The sequence below is a fragment of the Apis cerana genome, linkage group LG6 (genome assembly GCF_029169275.1).
Source record: "Apis cerana isolate GH-2021 linkage group LG6, AcerK_1.0, whole genome shotgun sequence".
In the NCBI taxonomy this organism is placed as follows: Eukaryota; Metazoa; Arthropoda; class Insecta; order Hymenoptera; family Apidae; genus Apis; species Apis cerana.
In genome coordinates, this window is record NC_083857.1 from 12,065,833 (window position 1) to 12,086,311 (window position 20,479).

At 21.7% G+C, this 20,479-nt stretch overlaps 4 protein-coding genes across 12 annotated transcripts; 2 read left to right on the top strand and 2 right to left on the bottom strand.

Moving 5' to 3' along the window:
* Positions 1-319: 319 nt before the first annotated feature.
* Positions 320-10,791, bottom strand: LOC107994105 (peroxisomal acyl-coenzyme A oxidase 3-like). Of its 4 annotated transcripts, none has more exons than XM_062076362.1 (12): positions 10,659-10,791; positions 3,276-3,417; positions 3,046-3,168; positions 2,811-2,969; positions 2,461-2,608; positions 2,087-2,377; positions 1,843-2,006; positions 1,518-1,767; positions 1,212-1,445; positions 987-1,141; positions 608-901; positions 320-519 (listed from the first exon to the last, which is right to left on the bottom strand). In XM_062076362.1, the coding sequence occupies exons 2-12, from the start codon at positions 3,393-3,395 to the stop codon at positions 427-429; spliced, it is 2,031 nt and encodes a 676-aa protein (XP_061932346.1). In that variant the 5' UTR covers positions 3,396-3,417; positions 10,659-10,791; the 3' UTR covers positions 320-426. The 4 variants fall into 4 exon arrangements, with proteins under 4 accessions (XP_061932346.1, XP_061932347.1, XP_016906359.1 ...); XM_062076363.1 differs by having other exon boundaries at positions 10,723-10,782; XM_017050870.3 differs by lacking the exon at positions 10,659-10,791 and adding an exon at positions 7,543-7,889.
* LOC107994104 (ionotropic receptor 21a) lies at positions 5,753-10,611 on the top strand. 4 transcript variants are annotated; one of them, XM_028664959.2, is made up of 10 exons: positions 5,753-6,136; positions 6,250-6,430; positions 6,496-6,644; positions 8,033-8,341; positions 8,424-8,526; positions 8,632-8,785; positions 8,873-8,918; positions 9,010-9,336; positions 9,562-9,943; positions 10,032-10,611. In XM_028664959.2, exons 1-10 carry the CDS (start codon positions 6,087-6,089, stop codon positions 10,314-10,316), a joined length of 1,986 nt encoding a protein of 661 aa, XP_028520760.1. In that variant the 5' UTR covers positions 5,753-6,086; the 3' UTR covers positions 10,317-10,611. The 4 variants fall into 4 exon arrangements, with proteins under 4 accessions (XP_028520760.1, XP_061932345.1, XP_016906358.1 ...); XM_062076361.1 differs by having other exon boundaries at positions 6,213-6,430; positions 8,632-8,918; XM_017050869.3 differs by having other exon boundaries at positions 8,632-8,918.
* LOC107994107 (GATOR complex protein NPRL2) lies at positions 10,047-13,395 on the top strand. Of its 3 annotated transcripts, none has more exons than XM_017050874.3 (9): positions 10,047-10,161; positions 11,472-11,602; positions 11,732-11,823; positions 11,885-12,041; positions 12,108-12,225; positions 12,312-12,546; positions 12,620-12,750; positions 12,808-12,977; positions 13,078-13,395. In XM_017050874.3, the coding sequence occupies exons 2-9, from the start codon at positions 11,495-11,497 to the stop codon at positions 13,252-13,254; spliced, it is 1,188 nt and encodes a 395-aa protein (XP_016906363.1). In that variant the 5' UTR covers positions 10,047-10,161; positions 11,472-11,494; the 3' UTR covers positions 13,255-13,395. The 3 variants fall into 3 exon arrangements, with proteins under 3 accessions (XP_016906363.1, XP_028520762.1, XP_016906364.1); XM_028664961.2 differs by lacking the exon at positions 10,047-10,161 and adding an exon at positions 11,160-11,292; XM_017050875.3 differs by lacking the exon at positions 10,047-10,161 and having other exon boundaries at positions 11,402-11,602; positions 12,662-12,750.
* LOC107994068 (cilia- and flagella-associated protein 45-like) lies at positions 13,270-19,985 on the bottom strand. Its single transcript, XM_062076365.1, has 6 exons — positions 16,158-19,985; positions 15,394-15,798; positions 14,786-15,171; positions 14,550-14,682; positions 13,748-14,041; positions 13,270-13,606 (listed from the first exon to the last, which is right to left on the bottom strand). Exons 1-6 carry the CDS (start codon positions 16,317-16,319, stop codon positions 13,409-13,411), a joined length of 1,578 nt encoding a protein of 525 aa, XP_061932349.1. The 5' UTR covers positions 16,320-19,985; the 3' UTR covers positions 13,270-13,408.
* Between the last annotated feature and the right edge of the window lie 494 nt (positions 19,986-20,479).

The window sequence follows — 20,479 nt, forward strand, 5'->3', positions numbered from 1 at the left end:
ATATTAAATTATTTTCTATCAATAATTTATTCGTATCTAATTAGGAAATAATCAAAAAACTTTTTATTTATACTTAAAAAGTTTTCAAACTTTTAAAAACTTAATTTATTTGAAAATGAAATTTCATTTTATATTTTATTAAAAATTTTATTTTATATTTTCGATTAATTTTTTTATATTGAATTATTTGATTGTATCAATTATGGGACATCTTACATATAATTTAAATTAAAAAAAATTATAAAGATACAATGAATTTTTTCGATTTAGAATTTCGATAGAATTTTTTTTAGAATAAAATTAATTGAATATAGATACATTTTGTATAAATTTTATAATAAATTTTTATTGTCCGGAAATGTATAATTTTCATAATAGAAAATATTAAAAATATAACAATAAAATTAATTACATGCTATGTACATATCATAATTTTGATCGCACTATTTCTCTCCACCATGATGGTCGTTCGAAGTTTTCTTTATGCTTGAATATTTCTTCTTTAATATGTTTGTATACCTATGTACACATATATAGAAAATAATAATAATAATATAAATAATAATAAAATATTATAGATTGGATTCTAAAAATAAAATAAACATACTTGACCATCAGCCATTCCTAATGGAGACTTTAAGATAAAATCCGGCGGTGCTAAAACATCGACTAACGCTACTGCTTCTCGAACTAATTGCTTACATAAAATTATAATACCTTCTCGTAATAATCTATCCATATTACTTTTAGTCGATGCATAACCACCAGCGTAAAAGTCTCCTAATCTTTTTTCTAAAATAACTGCTCCATAAAGCGAACATAATTTTGTCAATACATTACGTTCTTCTGATCTCCACAAAGGATTTTGTATACATTCTATAAAATACTTCATTATCACATGCTATATAAAAATATTAACAAAATTAATTTAATTTTTATTTAATATTTCAATAATTATTTTGCAATCATTAAAAATAAAATATTACCTGTCCATACAATATAGATAATGTTTGTGCAAAAAATACTTGTGTATTATTTCTTATATCAAAATCATCACAACCTTTACGTTTTAAGTTTTGTGTTTGTTCATATGTTCTTTTTAAGTAATAACATAATAACCATGTAAAGCATAAAAATAAATCTGTAAAAAGTAAGTGTCAAATAAAATCATAAATCGTAAATTTTGAATTGTATTTAAATTATCTTCATACTTTCTGGTTTTAATATATCATCAACTGTTGTATAAGAAAATTTTTGTATTAAAATATTATTGGCATCTTTCATGAAATCTGCCGTTTTTAATGGAGAATTAATAGATTTTCCACTGAGTACATTTGACCATTGATTTAATAACCAATTGCTTGCTTGCTGAATTAGTACATTATTTTCGCCCTCAAATGTACAAGTTACGTCATTCTCAGCTCTTAGATCACCCAAACGAGAAACTAATAATTGAAAATAAAAATTAAATAATACAAAAGTGAAATAAAAATGATTTCATTATAATTAAAGCATACTTTTAAGATAACCGTGTCCCCCACAAGATTCTCTACAATCCTGAATAATATCTCGACTAGTCCATGAACACACCGGCTTTGTTGCAGAAGATAGTGCATGTATTTCCATACCTTCACTATCGATATTATCTTGATTTTTTGCATTTATTGTAATAAGTTTCAAATTAAATTCGAACATTTGATTTACAAATGCAACAGAAAATATTTTTATAGCATATGTTGCTGCCAAGTGAGGAAACAATCGCCATTGCTACATGTTTATGTTAAATTTTAATTGTACGACAATTTTATATTTTGTAGATTTTCATTCGACTCATTTAAATACCTGCGCTTGATATTCTATAACTGGCCATTCCTCAAATTCCGATGGTCCGAATTGTTTTCTTACGGCACAATATCGTATAGCAATGGTTATTGCAACAGATGTAAAGTTTGAGCATAATGATGTAATAGTAATACGTCCCGAAGATAATGCACCCAAGGATGCACCTACGCAAATTCAAATATACAATTAGTATTCAAATTATTATTGAAATCGAATTAAAAGTATTATTTTTTTAAACTCTCACCAAATCGTTTGCTTTTATCCTTTACAGATGCCGTATAATTTCCATCTTCAGTAACATTTGCTGTTTTATTTAATAAACATGTTCGAGAAATGTAATAATTATGAAATATCATAAATCCATTGTCTACTCCATTTAACGCAATTTTTTCGCCCATGTCTCCAACGTTAATATTTGGGTAAGGTATATGAGTATCTGGATCTCTGATGGGTACGATAAATGTATGAAGTCCATGATTTTGTCTATCTGGTGTAATTAATTGAGCAAATACAATAGCATGAGTTGCAGTTTTTCCTAAAAGAGCATAAATATTTATTTTATTTTATTTAAGAATTTTAATTTATAATTTATAAGGTATATATTTTTTACTACATTACCTAAACCACCAACCCAACATTTTGCAGCTTCAAAGTCGGGAGTATTCAAGACGAAACTCTTCGATTTCACATCATACGTAGCTGTAGTTCTTATTCCTTTCGCATTTGTCCCATGCGATATTTCCGTCAGTGCAAAACAACATGTGTACTAAAAAATTATGCTATATGAATAATGTTTCTAAGCAAAATATTTTAAAATTCTTAATAGAAATTCAAATTATAACTAAAATACAATTTTATATATTTTTAAATTGTATTGATTGAATCCTTTGTTAAAATCGGTATTAAATTTTAAAAATTTAAATAATTAAATATTTAAAAGTATAAAACATATCTCATAAAATACTTACTTGTCCATTTTGAATTTTTGTTACTGTGTCATAATGATCTTCTGTGCCTAAAGCAAGAATTGTAATTGGAACCATACCATCCATCACACCCATTTTTATTGGTATAGAAGCTTCATATTGATATATTATAGTAAACCAATGTCTATGGATTAATGGATTCTATAAAAAAATTATAGGTGACATATAGGTAAAACTTAATTTCTTTTTTCTATTTTTCATTGTTAATAATATATACTGCAATATTATTATCCTTTAATGCCCGAACACGAGAATTACAAAGTTTTCGTTGTTCATCTAATGTATCACAGACATGGTTTTGAAACACTGGTGACGTTTTTATAAAATCCCACAAAGTTTTCTGAAATGATAAAAATATTTGAAAAGCACTATTTATATCTTTCTTATATGAAAATTCAAAGATAAATTATTAAATATATTACTATAATGAAATTTCTTCCCAAATACCTGAAACTTTACAAAATCCTCTCCTTCTAAGTTGAATTTCAATAATTTCCAATCGAAAGTTGCACATTTTCTATAAGGATCTAAAGGTCCTTTTGGTAAGTCAGCTATTATATCCTTCATTTTAACTTTTTAATTAAAATACCTATATGATAAAAGAATGATTCAACACTGTTTTATTTATTAACATGTCACCATGATAAAGAAGCGACATAAATTTTTGCGGATGCTATATAATTCATGAATAATATCAATAAATTCGTGCAAAAATATTTAATAGTATCGATACATTATTATTAATATAAACGTATACACGATTTTACAATTTTACAATTATTTTTTTATTAACACAGAACAAGAGAAATTTTTTTTATAGTGAAGAATATATCATTTAATCATTTCAATTTAAAATTATGAATCTTATTTACTTTTTTACAGAAAATTTTAATTATTCTATAAGATACTTAAATTTTTTTAATTCAATGTTTTGTTCTAAGTTATTAAAAAATATTCAAATTATAACCGAAAATATATTAACAAGCATATCAAATTTAGAAATAAACGAGAATGGAAATAGTACAAGAAGATACTAGGGCAGATAAGATAAAAAGATTTAACATTAATAATGCTCAAATATATTTCATTAAAATCTGCAACTTATCTTCACTCTTCTCCCGCCATTCATTATTAATGTTTCAAGTTTCAATGCTGACACAATTCGATAAAATAAGAGAATAGACATAATTAGAGCAAGCAAGATACATAGATGCAAAACGTAAAGTAGTTAAAAAGAATGTCACGAAAAAAAAGTAATAATGCAATAAAGAAAATTTCACTTTTTATAATTTATACTTTTTTAAAGATAGTACAATGGATTGTCAAGATTCTTTCGATTAAATGAAGGAAATTAATATGAAAAATACAATGCAAATCGAATTAGCTTTTGTAATTAATAATTAATCAATTAACAAACATTTATATCTATAATTATCTATAATATATAACATATTATTATATTAACATAATATTAATATATTATTAATGTAAATTTGAATTTATTTTTAATCGAAAGAAAATCCATTAATATCATCTTTAATAATTACTTTTTTCTTTAAATGGTAAGTATATAAAAAAAATTAAAAAAAAAGTTTTATCGATAAGTTTTTATGATTTACATTTCATTTACATAATGTTAATATGTGACATTTAATTTTTTTAAATAAAATGCTATATATTTTGTTGCATAAAGCTATATATCGAAACGATTTTCATTATTTAAGATGCAATAATCTTGAAAATTATATAATTATAGAGCCAAGAATAAAAGAAATAATTAAATATTTACTAGTATGTGCATATTTTTCATTAGCTTTCGATGTTTTATTGTTTTCTTTTTTTATATTTTGTTCCCATATCATTATACTTTGTTTGAATATTCTGCCGAATTTAAATTGATGCATTTTTTATTTTTAGTGCTTTATTGAATATACATTGCATAAATATATTCATCGAATGTTAAAAATAGAAATAAACATTATAGCAAAAATTAATTATGAATTCTAAAATGTTGTCTACAATCGATTTTATATGACTTTAAAAATTATAATTTCAAATGTAATTGAATTTGTTTTTCATACAAAATATATAATAAAATATTTATATTTATTTTTCGAAAAAAATTCAAGCAAAAAATTGATATATACACATCGGTATTATAAAAATTATATAAAAAATAATAAAATTTTTTTTTTATTTTATCTATATACTTACCATTTACAAAAATAATCATAGATAATAATTTTATAAACACTCTTTATATTATTGTATATACATTATTTAAATATGAACTTATCATTATTATTATTTTGTTATATTTTCTTATAAACAAAAATTTCTAATTAACAAAATTTACGTTTGCATTAAGAAATATAATACATATAATACATTTTTTTCACAAAAAACAAGTAGAAATTGTAATCAACAATTCATCGAAAAACTTAATATATTTTGCGAACGTTGATTTATATTGTAATAGAGGCCTACTTGTATATTAATAATATGTAAAATATGATTTCATTAACTTTCAAATGGGAAAATATCAACTAAGTTGGTCGAAGAATTCGCAAAAATTCTCGATTAAATTAAATAGTAGATAAATTTTTAAGGAATGAAAAAATTATCATATATATAGAACATCATATACATAATACTTAATTTATTTAGTAATGAATATCAGTTACATTGTAATGATAAATATTGTATTAATATAACTTAAAAATAATCAATATAATTAAAAAAAATTTTTTCATGAAAAAATAATAGATTAAGTAGATTAAAATTACATAGTTTAATGATATATATATATATATATAATTATATGTATATATATATATATATATATTTAGATATTTACATTTAAATTTTATAATTAATTTATATGAATTTAATACAAATAATTAATCATATATATAATTAAGTAAAAAATATTTTACATCGTTAGAAAAAATTTTTATAATATAAATTACAACTGTAGCTATTGTAGTGTATTGTAACTATATATTCTATACATGTACAATTACACAATTATTTTCTGACTTAAAATAAAAATAAACTGAATCCACCGTGACCTTATTCAAAATTGCCGTTTGCTAACTTGCATTTGCATTATCGATTGCATTGTTTATCCAACTTAATTCCTTAGTAAATGAGGTCTCTAAATATTTGATTTCTTGTGATCGAAAGAGCAAATTAAAAAGACCGATAGAGTTAAATCAGCATATAACATTTCCATTTCGATAGTAGAATCGTCAAGCAATGTTACTTGTTACGTTGTTTCTTCAAATCATATTAGTATCCAGTAAAAGGTATTGATATTTTTATTTAAACTAATTTTTATTTAATTTAATTTCAATTTAAATTAATCAATTTATAATTTGTGAGGAATAATTAATCATCAAATATTAATAAAAATGCATAGAGTATTTTATAAATTACATCAATGCGAGAATAATGAAGCAAATTTAAAATCTCTTGCTGAAGAAATCGTGGAGGAAATCATTGAACAAACAAATTGCATTATTTTTATTACCGATTCAATTTATCAAAATCTTATAGATATTAAAAATATTAAAGGTTCTTCGAATGTGTCAAAATATGAGGTAATATAAAGATTCAAATTTATTTTTAGTTATTTTCATATAATTATTCATTATATGCATTGCAGATCCTATTACGTGATAACGAACAATTTTCACGGCCAAGACGACGAATACAAAGAATTTTAGTCGACGGTAGAACAGTTGACTGTAACGCATATATTATGCTAATCAGTAATGGTTATTTGACAGCAGAATTTTTACAATATACAGAAAGGTAAATATATAAATAAAATTATAATAAATAAATATTACTTAAAATATTGTTAAAATAATTTTATGCAATATTTTTTACAAATTTTATACAGAAATATGTATATATTACATTATGTTCACTTTCATTGTAAATTCTAATCTTTTTTTCTGATTATTTTTAAGTAATTGAAAAATATATTTGAATAATATGATATTCGAAAATTTTGCGAACTTTCTAATATAAATTAAATCTATAAATTTGATTAAATTATATTTTTGTCTCAGACAAATCTAATTAGAAAATCTCGTAAATTAAAATTGTGAAACAACCTCTATTATCTTGTGTAAATATATTTTTTTTTAAATATAACCATATGAGTTTTATGTATAAATTGATTCTTTGAATTATTTTTACATTATAAGATATTTCATTTTTGAAAATTTAAAATAGATATTCAAATTCATTTTTATATTTTAAACATTTTTTATTTTTTTTAAACTTTTTGAAATTATATTATTTAGTTGTTCAATAATTAACATTGAATAATTGCATCATTGTAATGCTTTTTAAATTATTACTATAATTACTATAATTACTATAATTATTACTATAATTATATATAAGTTGATGATAAGAATAATTGTAAAAAAAAAAATTAAGAAATCATCATTTTAAAGAGTTATCAATAGCATGTTATTTAGATTACGAATATTTTTAATAAACATAATTATGTCAAAGTGTTAAATGTATAGTTAGAAATGGCATATATTTTATGTCTAATTAAATAATTAAATTTAAATTTGAATAAATGAATTGAAATTTTTCTTTAATTTACATTTTGAGTTCGAATAATTATTTACAATAATATACTCTTTTATGATGTATTAAACAATATCTTCTATCTATATTATATACCTACCGTATATTCAATTTCACGAAGTGATATATCATCTGAATAGAATTTAATTATAATTGTTTTATTCTTCTGTTGTAATTTTTTCACTTTTTGCACTAATTGGCATCAATTATCTTCATAATTTTTTTTTAATATAAAATACTAGCAAATAAATAAAATATTAAAAATAAATAATATGGAACAACGGAACGTAACAGTAGGGAACATTCAACTAAACTTTGCTTATGCTTCCATCATAGTTTTTTACAAATATATATATATATTAATATATATCAATATGTATTAATGTATGCTGATAATGTGCTAATAATATATATTTTAAATATTATATCTCTTCAATTATGAATTTATACATTATTATTATAATTACCATAAATATATTAACATTAATAATTTTTATCTATTTTTTTCATTCATATTCATATATTTTATATTTTATTCATAAATTTTATATTTCAAAACATCTAAAATATTTCTAATTTTTTATTTTTAGAAAACGTCTAATTAATACTCGTGGTTTATTTTTATTGTTATATGATTTACGTTTATTCCAATTAAATTTGTATTATCTTTGGAAAAAAATAATTAATGTAGTTTTTATCCGTCAATATAATGCATACAAACATCGTTCTGGTGAAATATCATTCAAAGAAAGAATTGATTTGAATACCGTCTATTTTCCTCCTCGTAAAAGAAGGCTTACTGCGACAAGATATATAGATACGTGGTATCAAGGCAAATTGCGTTATGGTACCAATCATTTTACAGAAAAAACTAATAATTTACAAAAAAAGCACTTACAGTTTGTATAAAAAAATTATATATGACTATAATTATACTTATTACTTTTAAAACATTTTAATAACAATTCTGATATATTTTAGAATTGCTGTATTTGAACATATTCCAGCAGTAACAGAAAAATCAAAACTATATTATAACAAACAACCAAATAACATAATACAAGGTTTAGGAATAGAATTTGAAGTATGTATTATGTACAAAATATAGTATAACATATATACATATATATACAAAATAAGATATATATAAAATACATTATTTTATATTTGTATTATTTCATTCTTTCAGTTAATACAAATCATATCAAAAGCAATGAATTTCAAACCAAAATATTATATACATCAAAATATTCCATTGAAACAAAAGGACATTGAAGGAAGTAATCAAACTGATACTGGGCTAATAAGCAAAGCCATAGAACAAAATGCTGCATTTTATTTGGGTGATTTACATTATACATTGCAAAATCTGAATTATCTTGATCTCACTATTCCATATAATATTGAATGTCTTACTTTTTTGACACCAGAATCATTAACTGAGAATTCATGGAAGTTGTTAATACTTCCATTTAAGCAAGTATAAAATAAAAAAATATAATTCACAATAAATAAATCAAGAAACATAATTAACAAGTAAATAATATATATATATTTTTGTTTTTAGATTTTATACTTGGATTGCACTTATTCTCACTTTGATTCTAGGAAGTAGTGTATTTTATTTTTTATCATTATCTTATAAGAAGCACATAAGTTCATATAAAAGTCAAAATACATCTATAAAAAATGAAACGAAAGGATTATATTTATTTACTGAAATAGGAAATAGTATTTTATATACTTATAGTATGTTATTTCAAGTTTCATTGCCACATTTACCAAGCCCTTGGGCTGTACGAATATTAATTGGATGGTGGTGGATTTATAGTATTTTAGTTGCAGTTGCTTATCGAGCTAGCATGACTGCAACTCTAGCAAATCCAGTTGCCAGGTAAAAATTAATAATATTATTTAATAGAATTAATTCATATATAAATATAATATGCATATAATTTAATTTGTATTTAAATTTTAACAACTTATTATTAATATATTTCATTATAAATATTTAATACTTTAATATTTATTAAAATTATAATTATAAAATTTAGTATTTTATATATTGAAATATTTCTATTATATTTTATATTATATTATTTATATAATTTGAATATAGAGTTACTATTGATACATTAGCACAATTGGCAAAAAGTTCTATGGAAGTTGGGGGATTGAATGAAGAAAGCAAAAATTTTTTCTTGAAATCATCAGATCTCAGCAGCCAAGAAATTGGTAATAAATTTATAATAATTAAACATGAAGATGAAGCTATTGAAAAAGTGGCAAATGGTTCTTTTTGTTATTATGAGAATTCTTATTTTCTTCAATATGCCCGTGTGAAAAGACAGATATTCGAAAAAGAAAAAAAAAGAAATGAAACTGCAAACAATATATCATCAAAACATAATTTACACATCATGGAGGAATGTATTATAAATATGCCAATAGCTCTTGGTATGGAAAAAAATTCACCATTGAAGCCAAAAGTTGATATTTTGGTACATATTGTTTTTTATAAATTATTATTAAGCTATTAAAAAAAGACATCTCATAATAATATATCTTATATAATATGTATGTTCTTAGATAAGGCGCATGATAGAAATTGGATTAGTTCAAAAATGGTTAAATGATGTTATGGAATGGCCAAAAATTATGGAAATAAGACAAGAGGCAGAATCAGAAAAAGCATTAGTTAATCTTCATAAGTTACAAGGTGCATTTTTTGCTATTATTTCTGGTTATTTATTAGCTTTTATGATTTTAATAGGTGAAATCTTATATTGGAAATATATTGTATTAAAAGACCCAAAATTTGACAAGTATCATTTAGATATATTTTATAATAGTAATAATAATTCTAAAATATAAATTAACAATTTATAATTATTAATAATTTTTTAAAAATCTAGAAAAAATATATTAATAATATTATAAATAAAATATATTTTATTATTGTAATATAATTCTAGAAGAATATATTTACAATAAAATTGACTTTTTAAGATATATTTATAAAATTACAATATATATTAAATATTGTATTTAAAAAATATATATATACATATTGTACATAAAAAATTCAAATAGAAACATATGGTTATAGATTTTAATTTATGTATTATTAAAGTATTAATATATTAAAAGTAAAATATGATAAATATAATGAAAGAATTTATAAATTTTTAATTAAATGTCTATAGTATTACATACCAATATTATAACAAAGAAGGTTCAATATTCTTCCTCTCTTTGTTACACAGGCACTTGTTCTTACCTATTCATTGAATTGCGCTCTCTCTCTCTCTCTCTTTCTCTTTCTATTTTTCTTAGTACTTCTCCTTCATTTTCTACTTCATTCGTTATATATTATATGTTTCTATCATTAATCTAATCTTTATTTTTATTTATTTTTTTTATTCACTTATATAATTATCATTATTTGAACTTATCTTTTATCAATTTATTAAGAAATACATTTATATCTATTTTTTCTTTTTTTCATTCATGTTTTTATTTCTTTTTATGATATGAACATCTTTTTTTTTTAGTATGTATATATAAATACAAATATATATGATATATATAAATATTATATAATAATGAAGTTTTGTAAAATTGTAATTTAGAGAATATTTACTTCTATAAATATGAATCTATAAAAATTTATTGTACATGTTATTTGAAATGAAATGTATTTTGACGTATCTGTTACATTGATTAATAAATAAATTATAAATTAATAATCTATTCTTCATTTATATAAATTCAAAATATTTAATACAAAAAATTTTTTAATTTAAAATTTCAAGAAGTAATAAATATGGACATAAACATTGAGATTAAAGTATTCATTGTTCAATTTTATTATTCAACATGAAAATATTATCAAATTCTATAAAATTATAAAATAAAAAATAAATTAGGTTATTAATCGATAATATAAATATATATTACAATAACATACTTTCTTTATTTGTTTCATTATAATAGGTTAATAGTTTTTTATCTGTTTCATTACAATAGGTTAATAAATTTGATAAATAAAAATGACATCAGTAACAGAAAATACAAAGGACAAGGGACAAGAAGATCCAATTAGATGTATATTCTTTTCGGAATTTCATCATATTGTGGGTCCAATGATTACTTGTCAGGTTAACAGATGCTACATATAATCTATAATTTTAAATATTATTTGGGTATTTTTTTTTTTTTTGTTTTAAATTATTCTTTTATCTATAATTTATTAAAATTATTATTTATAATGATATTTTCTTAATTAGGTTCCAGATAATTTTATTTCAAAGGATATATTTGATACTGTCAGTGTTTATATAATACCAAAAGCAAAGTTACAACGCAGTACTATTACAGTGTAAGTTTAATTCAAAAAGTATATAATTATTTAAGTCATTAAGTTATTTATATTTTTACAGAACATTAAAAGATTATAAAATACTAGGATTTCCAGTGAAAATTGATGACAAAAAATATGCAAGAAATGCATTTTATTTTAATTTATGCTTTGTATGTGATGCAGAAGCACGTACTGTGCATTATGAACCTGTTGTAAAAAAAATGTCTGATTTTCTAGTAAGATTTTACATCTAGATAATAATTATTTTTATTAATTTTTTTGAAGTTAACTCAATTTTTTAGATGGCTCTTGAAGAGGAAAATTGTTTTTTATCTGCTTCAGAGGATAAAACAAGGTTAGCAGAAATGCTACAACAGGTAATGCACGATTTAAATTTACATAAGATGTGTACATTAACAGGTAAGTTAAAATGTGTTATAAATAATAGTTTTAAATAAAAACATTATAATATAAAATGAATTAAATAGAATAAATTATTTTAATAGAAGGGACAATGACATCTCATTTGAAAGTTATAAAATTAGCACCTGAACCGAAACCAGTTCTTGATCATCAGGTACCAATATTTTTGGAAGGCCGAGAAACATTTCAGACTGATCAGTGGGATTTAACTACTCAACAAGTATTGCCATATATAGATGGATTCAATCATGTTGCACGAATAGCAGCTGAAGCAGATGTTGAAAACAATCTGGTTAAAAGCTGTGTACAGAATCTTATGTAAATATATAAATATAAAATTTTATTTTTTTAAATGATATATTTTCAATATTAATATTATTTCAATTTTTAGTTATTATGGTGTTGTAACTTTAATTCCAATATTTCAATATAGCAATGTTTATGCTGCTACTCCAAAATTAAGAGAATTAGCCGAAAATACGAAGTTACAAGAACGATGTATAACTTATACTTCAAAATTTCGTAAGTTTTATAATAAATTTATAATAAAAAAAATATTTTACAAAAATTTATTTTTAGCTAGACAACCTGCATATCTTAGAGATATATATCGAATGTATGCAAGTATGACACATGGTAGCAGTATGAGAGATTTGTGTCAACGTCTTAATCCTCAGAATTTAAGAATTAATGAAAGGCGATTAGTACAATTTGGTCTTATTGAAGGTTTTATTCGTAGAGTATATAAGGTTGGTTAAAACTATTCTTATTTCTGTTCTTTGAAATCTTTATGTCAATTTTAAAAATTATTTATCTTTAATTACTACATACAATTTTTTTAATTTGTAGTATCCAATATATTTATCAGGCTCTCCTTGTAATGAAGAAACGAAGAACAATCCAGTTTATAAATACTTTACAGGAGCATATAGTCTTGATGAAATTTGCTGCAGTACAGGTCAATCAGCTGCGCAACTTGAAGATATTGTTGAACGCGATCCAAATGTTATTATGTTATGGAAGTAATATTTAAGAAGAGTATTTTGTGAAATTTGATTTTTATAATTTTAATGTAATAAAATTCATTCATATAAGCAGAAATATGATAACATGCAGGATATATATATATAATTTATAATCAATGATAGATAAATAGTTATAAATAGTTATAGTTGTAAATTTATTGTATATTACTGATCAATCGTTTCACTTCACTGATATACATTTCAGGCACTTTGTTCTTTCTCATTTCATCACATTTTTTATCCATTGTTTCGCGCAATTTTTTCTTACGCATCTCGGCTTCTGTACGAATTGCTAAACCTTCTTCAAACATTCTTTGTCTTGCTTCGATACGTTCTCTTTCTTTATTATTTACCTAATAATAATAATAATAATATAATAATATAATATAATATATTTATTAATTTTAAATTCTAACGCAAGCATATTTAAATTTATTTGTTTTATTATAAAATATACAAAAATAAAAATAAATTAATCATGTTTACATACAAACCTGTTTTAGTATTTCGCTTCTATGAATTAATGCTTGTCTCTGTTTTTTTTCAAGTTCTTTTTGTTCTCGACAGAAAGCTTCCCTTTGAACGCGTACAATTTTTTCAAATTCACGTCGTTCCCTCTCGAGTTCAATTGCTTCCATTGTTCGTTTATTATTTATTTGTTTCTCTCTTTCTTTGATAAGTAATTTCTGTGCTTCTGCTTTTTTTAAAGCTTCTTCTTTTTCTTTTTGTCTCCATCGTCTCTCCACTTCTTCTTGAATTCTTGCAGCAGTTAACTCATCGAGTCGTTCCTAAAAATAAAAAAAATTATTATTAAAGTTTAAATAGAATTATACATAGAATTTTTTATTTATTAATAAATAATTATATAATTATATATAAATATAATTATTTATTAATATAATAATATTTTAATGTAAATATTTAAATTTGAAATTACTAATATTTAAAATACAATAAAAATATTTTAAATAAATTTATATATATAATATATAAATATAATAAATATAAATAAATTTATATATATAATATTATATATATATTTGTTCATGTTATAAGTAAAAAATAAAATGTTAAACATAGCAAACTTTTACTCAAATGGAAACAATAATTCTACTACATATATTTAATAATTTAAAAAAAATTGTCTTAAATTTTAATATCAAAATAGGGGTAAGAACTATATAACATAAATTGTAAAATTAAAAGATAGTTTAGATAGAAAGAAAGATAGTTAAAAAAATAGAAAGATAATTAAATAATTAAATAATCATATTTAAAAATTAAATTATTATATACTTGAATATCTTTTTCTTGCAACTTTTGTGTTGCAAGAGTTTCTTTGGTTTTTTCTTTTTTTAACTTTTCCAATCTTTGTTCTTCTTTCAGTTTTGCTTCTCTTTCATCTTTATAGCGTTGATATTCTTTTATTCTATAAAATGATATATAATGATATTACATGTATATATATTATACTATAATAATATTATTAACAGTTAATTAAAAACTTAATAATTTAATATACCTAATTTTACCTAAGATCAATGATTTTATTTTCTTGTTCTTCCATAGCTTTCAAGTGTTTCAATTGCTCATTCCCTTCAGCAAGTTGTTGTCGAATTAGCGCGTTTTCAATTTCTTTATTTCGTAGTTTTGAAATTTCTTCTTGTTGCCAATTAATATTGCTTAAATTAATTAATCGACTTTCTTCTTGCTTTTTTTCAAATTCTAATATCCTATTTTCTTCATTTTCTTTTATTTGATCCATTAAACTACTAGCAAATTTTTGTCGTTTTATTGCTTCTTCTTGCTCCTTTCTAATTTCTTCTTTAATCGCCCATCTTCTTTCGTTTTCCATCATATCGTTTAGGCGTTTTTCTTCCTCCTCCATCTCATGTTTAATTAACTTCTTTTCTTCTATCTAAAAAATTATTAAATAAACATTATGCAAAAATTTATACAAATAAATCTGTTTGTTATACGAACATAATAATTGTTTCAATAATTTAATAAATATATTTAATTTATCAGAATTTATTATAATATATTTTTTATTTCTCTATAATATGTTTTAATAATTAAATAATTAGAAAATTATTATACTTTTTTATCAATTTTTTTCAAATAAAATTATAAGTTTTACCTGGGCATCTCGAATGGCTCGACATTTAGTTTCTAAGATGATTCTATTGCATTTTTGAATTTCTTCCTCCTGTTCAAGTCTCATGTTTTCTGCTCTTTCAAGAACATACTTCGCTCTTCTTCTGGCTTCTTCTTCAATTTCGATCAATTGCGGACATTTTTCTCGAGGCCTTTCTTGATCTAATTTACGAAATTCTTCTTTTCTCTCTATACTTTCTTTTATAAGTCTTTCCTTTTCTTCTTTTTCTGCTTTAAGAGCTGCTTCTTGTTCTTCCTTTGTCAAACGATTATATTTTTGATATTCGTCATACTCTTTTTGTGTCAAAGTTTTTGCAGGTGCTGGTCTTTTTTTCTTCATAGCATGAACTTGTATTTTCATTTTAACTTTAGTTTTTTCTTTACCTAACTAAATACAATAGTTTATTATTATTACAAATTATTATAATATATACGATCAAAATATTAATTGTAAATTATTATTAATTATTAAAATATTCATAAATACATTATTATTGTTGAAATATAACAATTTTTATATATTTTATGATATTTTAATTTAATTTTACTTAATTTATTTAATATTATATATATATTATATATTGTACATAATTAGTATTATATATATACATAATTTATTAATATACATAGTATTTAAATTTAGTAATTAAATTTAGTAATAAATTTAACTTATAATTCAGTTATAAAAAAAAAAGAAAGTAACGAAAAAGACACAAATAACATATTAAGTTCAAAAGAAAAATTTACCTTCTCCTCTTCTACTGAATCCCTACATTCTGCAGTTTTCGCACAAGGACTGCGATTTGAACAAACTTGAACGTTAAATTTCGATTTATTTCGATTTGTTGGATTTCCAAATGATTGTGTATAAGTTGTTTTTGACGCATTATTTCCCACTCTTTGTACCATTTTAAATTTTTGAAATTTCTTTTTTATTTTGTTAAAATAATATCTTCTGCACTCGTTGTTTAAAAAGTTAGAAAAAAATTAATTCTTAAATATTATTAAAGACAATTTTTTAACCAAATATTGATTTATTCTTGTGATAAAATATGTAAATCTTCTTCCCGTTTTTTCTTTGAACAAATAATTATCACAAAGTATCAATTTGAAATATTCTTGCAGTTTATTTCAATGATTTATAACTGAAGATATTTATATTATTGTTACAAATATTGATCAAATAAAAATAGAAATAGATTAACCAGAAAGAATTGATTCCAAGGATTGATATGAAACAAGTTTCTTCATTGTTTACAAATGGTAAACTGACGATTGCATCGTTTGTTTGATCAATAGTAATATGACAACATAATTCAATTTTGTTACACAAAGAATATCTTTTCTTTTTTTTATTAAAATGTAATTAATTTTATCAAAATGATCAAATAAAATTTTGATTGATATAAAAGAAGAAAATTTTATATAAACTGATTTAATTTTATTTTTAAAAAAACTTTTTTTATTTTAGTGTATATATATATATATATATAATAAATATAATATAGTTATTACAATAATTATATTTATCTAAATGCTAAAAAAAAAAGTTAAATAGTAAATAATAATATTTCGAATAGTGTAATAATATAAAAAGAAGACAAGAAAGATAACAAAATAAAATACAAAAAAAAGAAAAAGCAAAAAATCGTAAATTTTTATTTTAACGTAAGATTAGTTTCATGAATGGCATATTCAATTTGCATTGATTTGATTTTATTACTCGAATAAAAAAATAGAAAACCCACAAGAAGAAGTATGATGGGGTGATTCACCCCTTTTATTCATATATATATTCGTTGCCGAGTTTCCCTATGTCGTCGACTTTCCTCTAGGTGGGAAAATGCACATATGACTACATGTCGTTTGTTAAGTGTTCATATTGCAGACAAAATATACAATTTATATTTTTAGAATATTCGAAATATAAAGGATATTTATTATTTATTGGATTTTGAAATACAGCTTGAAATAAAGTTTCATCGATAAAAGAAAATTTACTTTTTACGTATTTAAAATCTGAGGATTTTTAAAAGATCAATGTTAATAATGAATATAATTAATATCACAATATAAATTGATCTTTGTAATTTATTATTAATTAAATTTTCAAATCGAAAGAATATTAATTAATAATAAATTTATTACAAATATTAAAGAATTATAATAATCAAAAATATCAAATAAAATATATTCTGCATTATGATAAAAACAAACACTTTATATATTACATATAATATAAGTTTTGAAATATTATTCAATATTTCTATTTCATACTTTTAAAAGTAAAACCTTTTAAAGCAAAGCGTTATCATGTTTTATATAGTTAGTAATAACTGTCCTCCGATGAGTTCTCGTGGGAAATATACAACACACGATTATTTGGCGAATCGATTTTGCAAGGGGAACTTTTACATTTAAGCATTAAATAGTGTCTGAAGAATAAAAAAAGTCGATCAATATCATACAATGATCATTTTACACGTAGCAAGTTACACGTATTGAGATGATACTATCTCGATATAATCAAAAAAGATATTTTTTTTCAATTCGTATCTTAGACGCGTTATTTATAATAAGAAATACAGTAAATATAGCAACAATGTTAATGGTTAGACTATATATAGTAAGTATGTAACCGATGAACTTGCAACTATAGAAATGCAATAATTACACTATATAGTATATAGCGCTGAGTTATTTTATTTTCGGATTCAATAATAATGATATGATATTCGATGAAAACTTTCAACGAATATATTTTTCTTTTAATTGTAAATATATATATGTATGATTGTATAATTAATACTAAAATTTATTTATTATAATAAATAACATAATATATTTATATGTGTATCGTAAAATTTTTATATGTATTATGTGTACAAAAAGTAATAAAAAAAAAATATTTAATTTAAGAAATAATTTTTGTTAAAAAAAATTAAATGACTCTAATAATTTGATAATAACAACAAGAGATAGTCATATAAAATAATTAATGATAATAGGCTAAAAATAAGATGATAAAACGAACTAACTTTTTAAGAAATATATCAAAACTGGTATTATAATTTCAAAGTAGTATATATTATAGCACATGTTGCTGTTATAAAATATTTTTTTTTTTTGAATCACGTATCATGTTTAAATCTTTCCTTTTGGTAAATGTACATTCTTGTATGTATGTATTATACAAAAAAGAAAGAAGAGGGAAAAGTAAACCAATCTGTAACTACCACGTGCATCAAGTTCCAACCACTCTTCAATCTGTGATGAACAAAGATAGTACATATGTATCTAAGAACGAAAAATAGCTTTCGAAGTAAGGGCAGAGAAATATTTATTGTCCTTTTTCCTGCATGTCTTGCCAGTAAACATTATATTTCCAAGCTGCGCCAAACGATTGCGTTCTAGTCGACCAATTGCGAAGGGTTTCCCTAATAAGAATTTTTCTAGAAGTGGGAAACATGAGCGTACGTGTAAGATTCCATGCTTTCTGCCTTCACTTTTCGCGCGACATCGTCTCGCTCTACTTTGATACACGTGCCACCTGAATTAGTTCAATTTAATGATTTTATTATACTTATTATTAGATAAAATCACATTCTCATTGAAGAAAATACAATTTTTCTTTTCAATTGCACGATAATATTTATTTTTCAATTAACAATTTATTCGATTTTTAACTTTTTCAGAATTATTGCATTTTGTTTGCATTAAAACGCACACAAGAGTGTTCTTTCTTGTGTGTTTTTTTTTCATTTTTAATCGAATATGAGTTTGAATTTAAAGAAATAAAAGAATCAAATTGCATCCGTTTTCTTTTCATTTTGAATTATTCGTTTATAAAAAATTGAATTAATAATTCATTAAATTATAATAAATTTGTATCTTTGAGTATCATTGTATCTTTTTTTATATTTTCATTCTTTAATTTAATTCTTTGAATATGTGATTAAAAATTGTGAAATATAATATATTATACAATTTTGTGAATTGCGAATGATATTACTGTGATATTTAATATTAGTGCGCGCGTGTTTTACATAAAAAAAAAAAATTATTTCACAGGATTAGAAATGATGAATAGATGAAGATGAAATAATTAAATAATACGTTATTTAATTATATGATATGTACATATATTTGGTGAATCGTGAGTATGAAGAAAATTAAGAATTACACATGAAAAATAATATGTAAATAATATGTAAATAAACACACACAATATTAAACCATGTGCTATGATAAAAATTAATTATTGAACAAAAAATTTATATAATTGATATTTAATTGATATCTTATTGAATTAAAACTATTAAAAATATTTAAAATTTTATTTTGATATAAATAAAAAATTGATTTCAATATAATCGTTCCAAAAAAAAAGAATTATATAATAGAAAATATTTTTCGGAAGATATTTTTTATTTTTTGAATAATATTTCTTAAAATTATACAAAACAAAATAAAAAAACAAATATAATATACTTGTTTATTTTGAATTAGCTTGTTATAAATTATAAAAATTTTTTATAATTTATAATTTTTATGAACTTTTTCTTTATTCTTTATCTACATAAAATAAAATATAATAATGGTTCATGTTAAATATTATAAATCTAATATAATGAATGTATGAAGAAATGAGAAAAAAAAGCACATAATATGTAATATTTACATTTTTCATGTGATAAATGATTCTTAAAACAATTTGATTTAAGATGACAAATTTATCATGCAAAAATAGTGGAAAAAAAACGAATGATGATTTATAATGAATCAGAAAATTAGACATATTAATTTAAAATATTAAGTTTTAATTTAAATTTTAATTGCTTTTTATTTAAAATTTATAACTTTATAATTATTCCTCAATTTTGATAAATATTTAATATTATACAAAACATACATTATAAATATATTGATGTTTTCAAGAAACTTTTACAAGATTCATTGAAAATGGATGCAATTTATTTATTCTTTATCATTAAACTCGACTATCAGTTTATTTGTTTCATTATTTTACATTATTATTTCACATTATTAATTTCATAATACCATCAAAA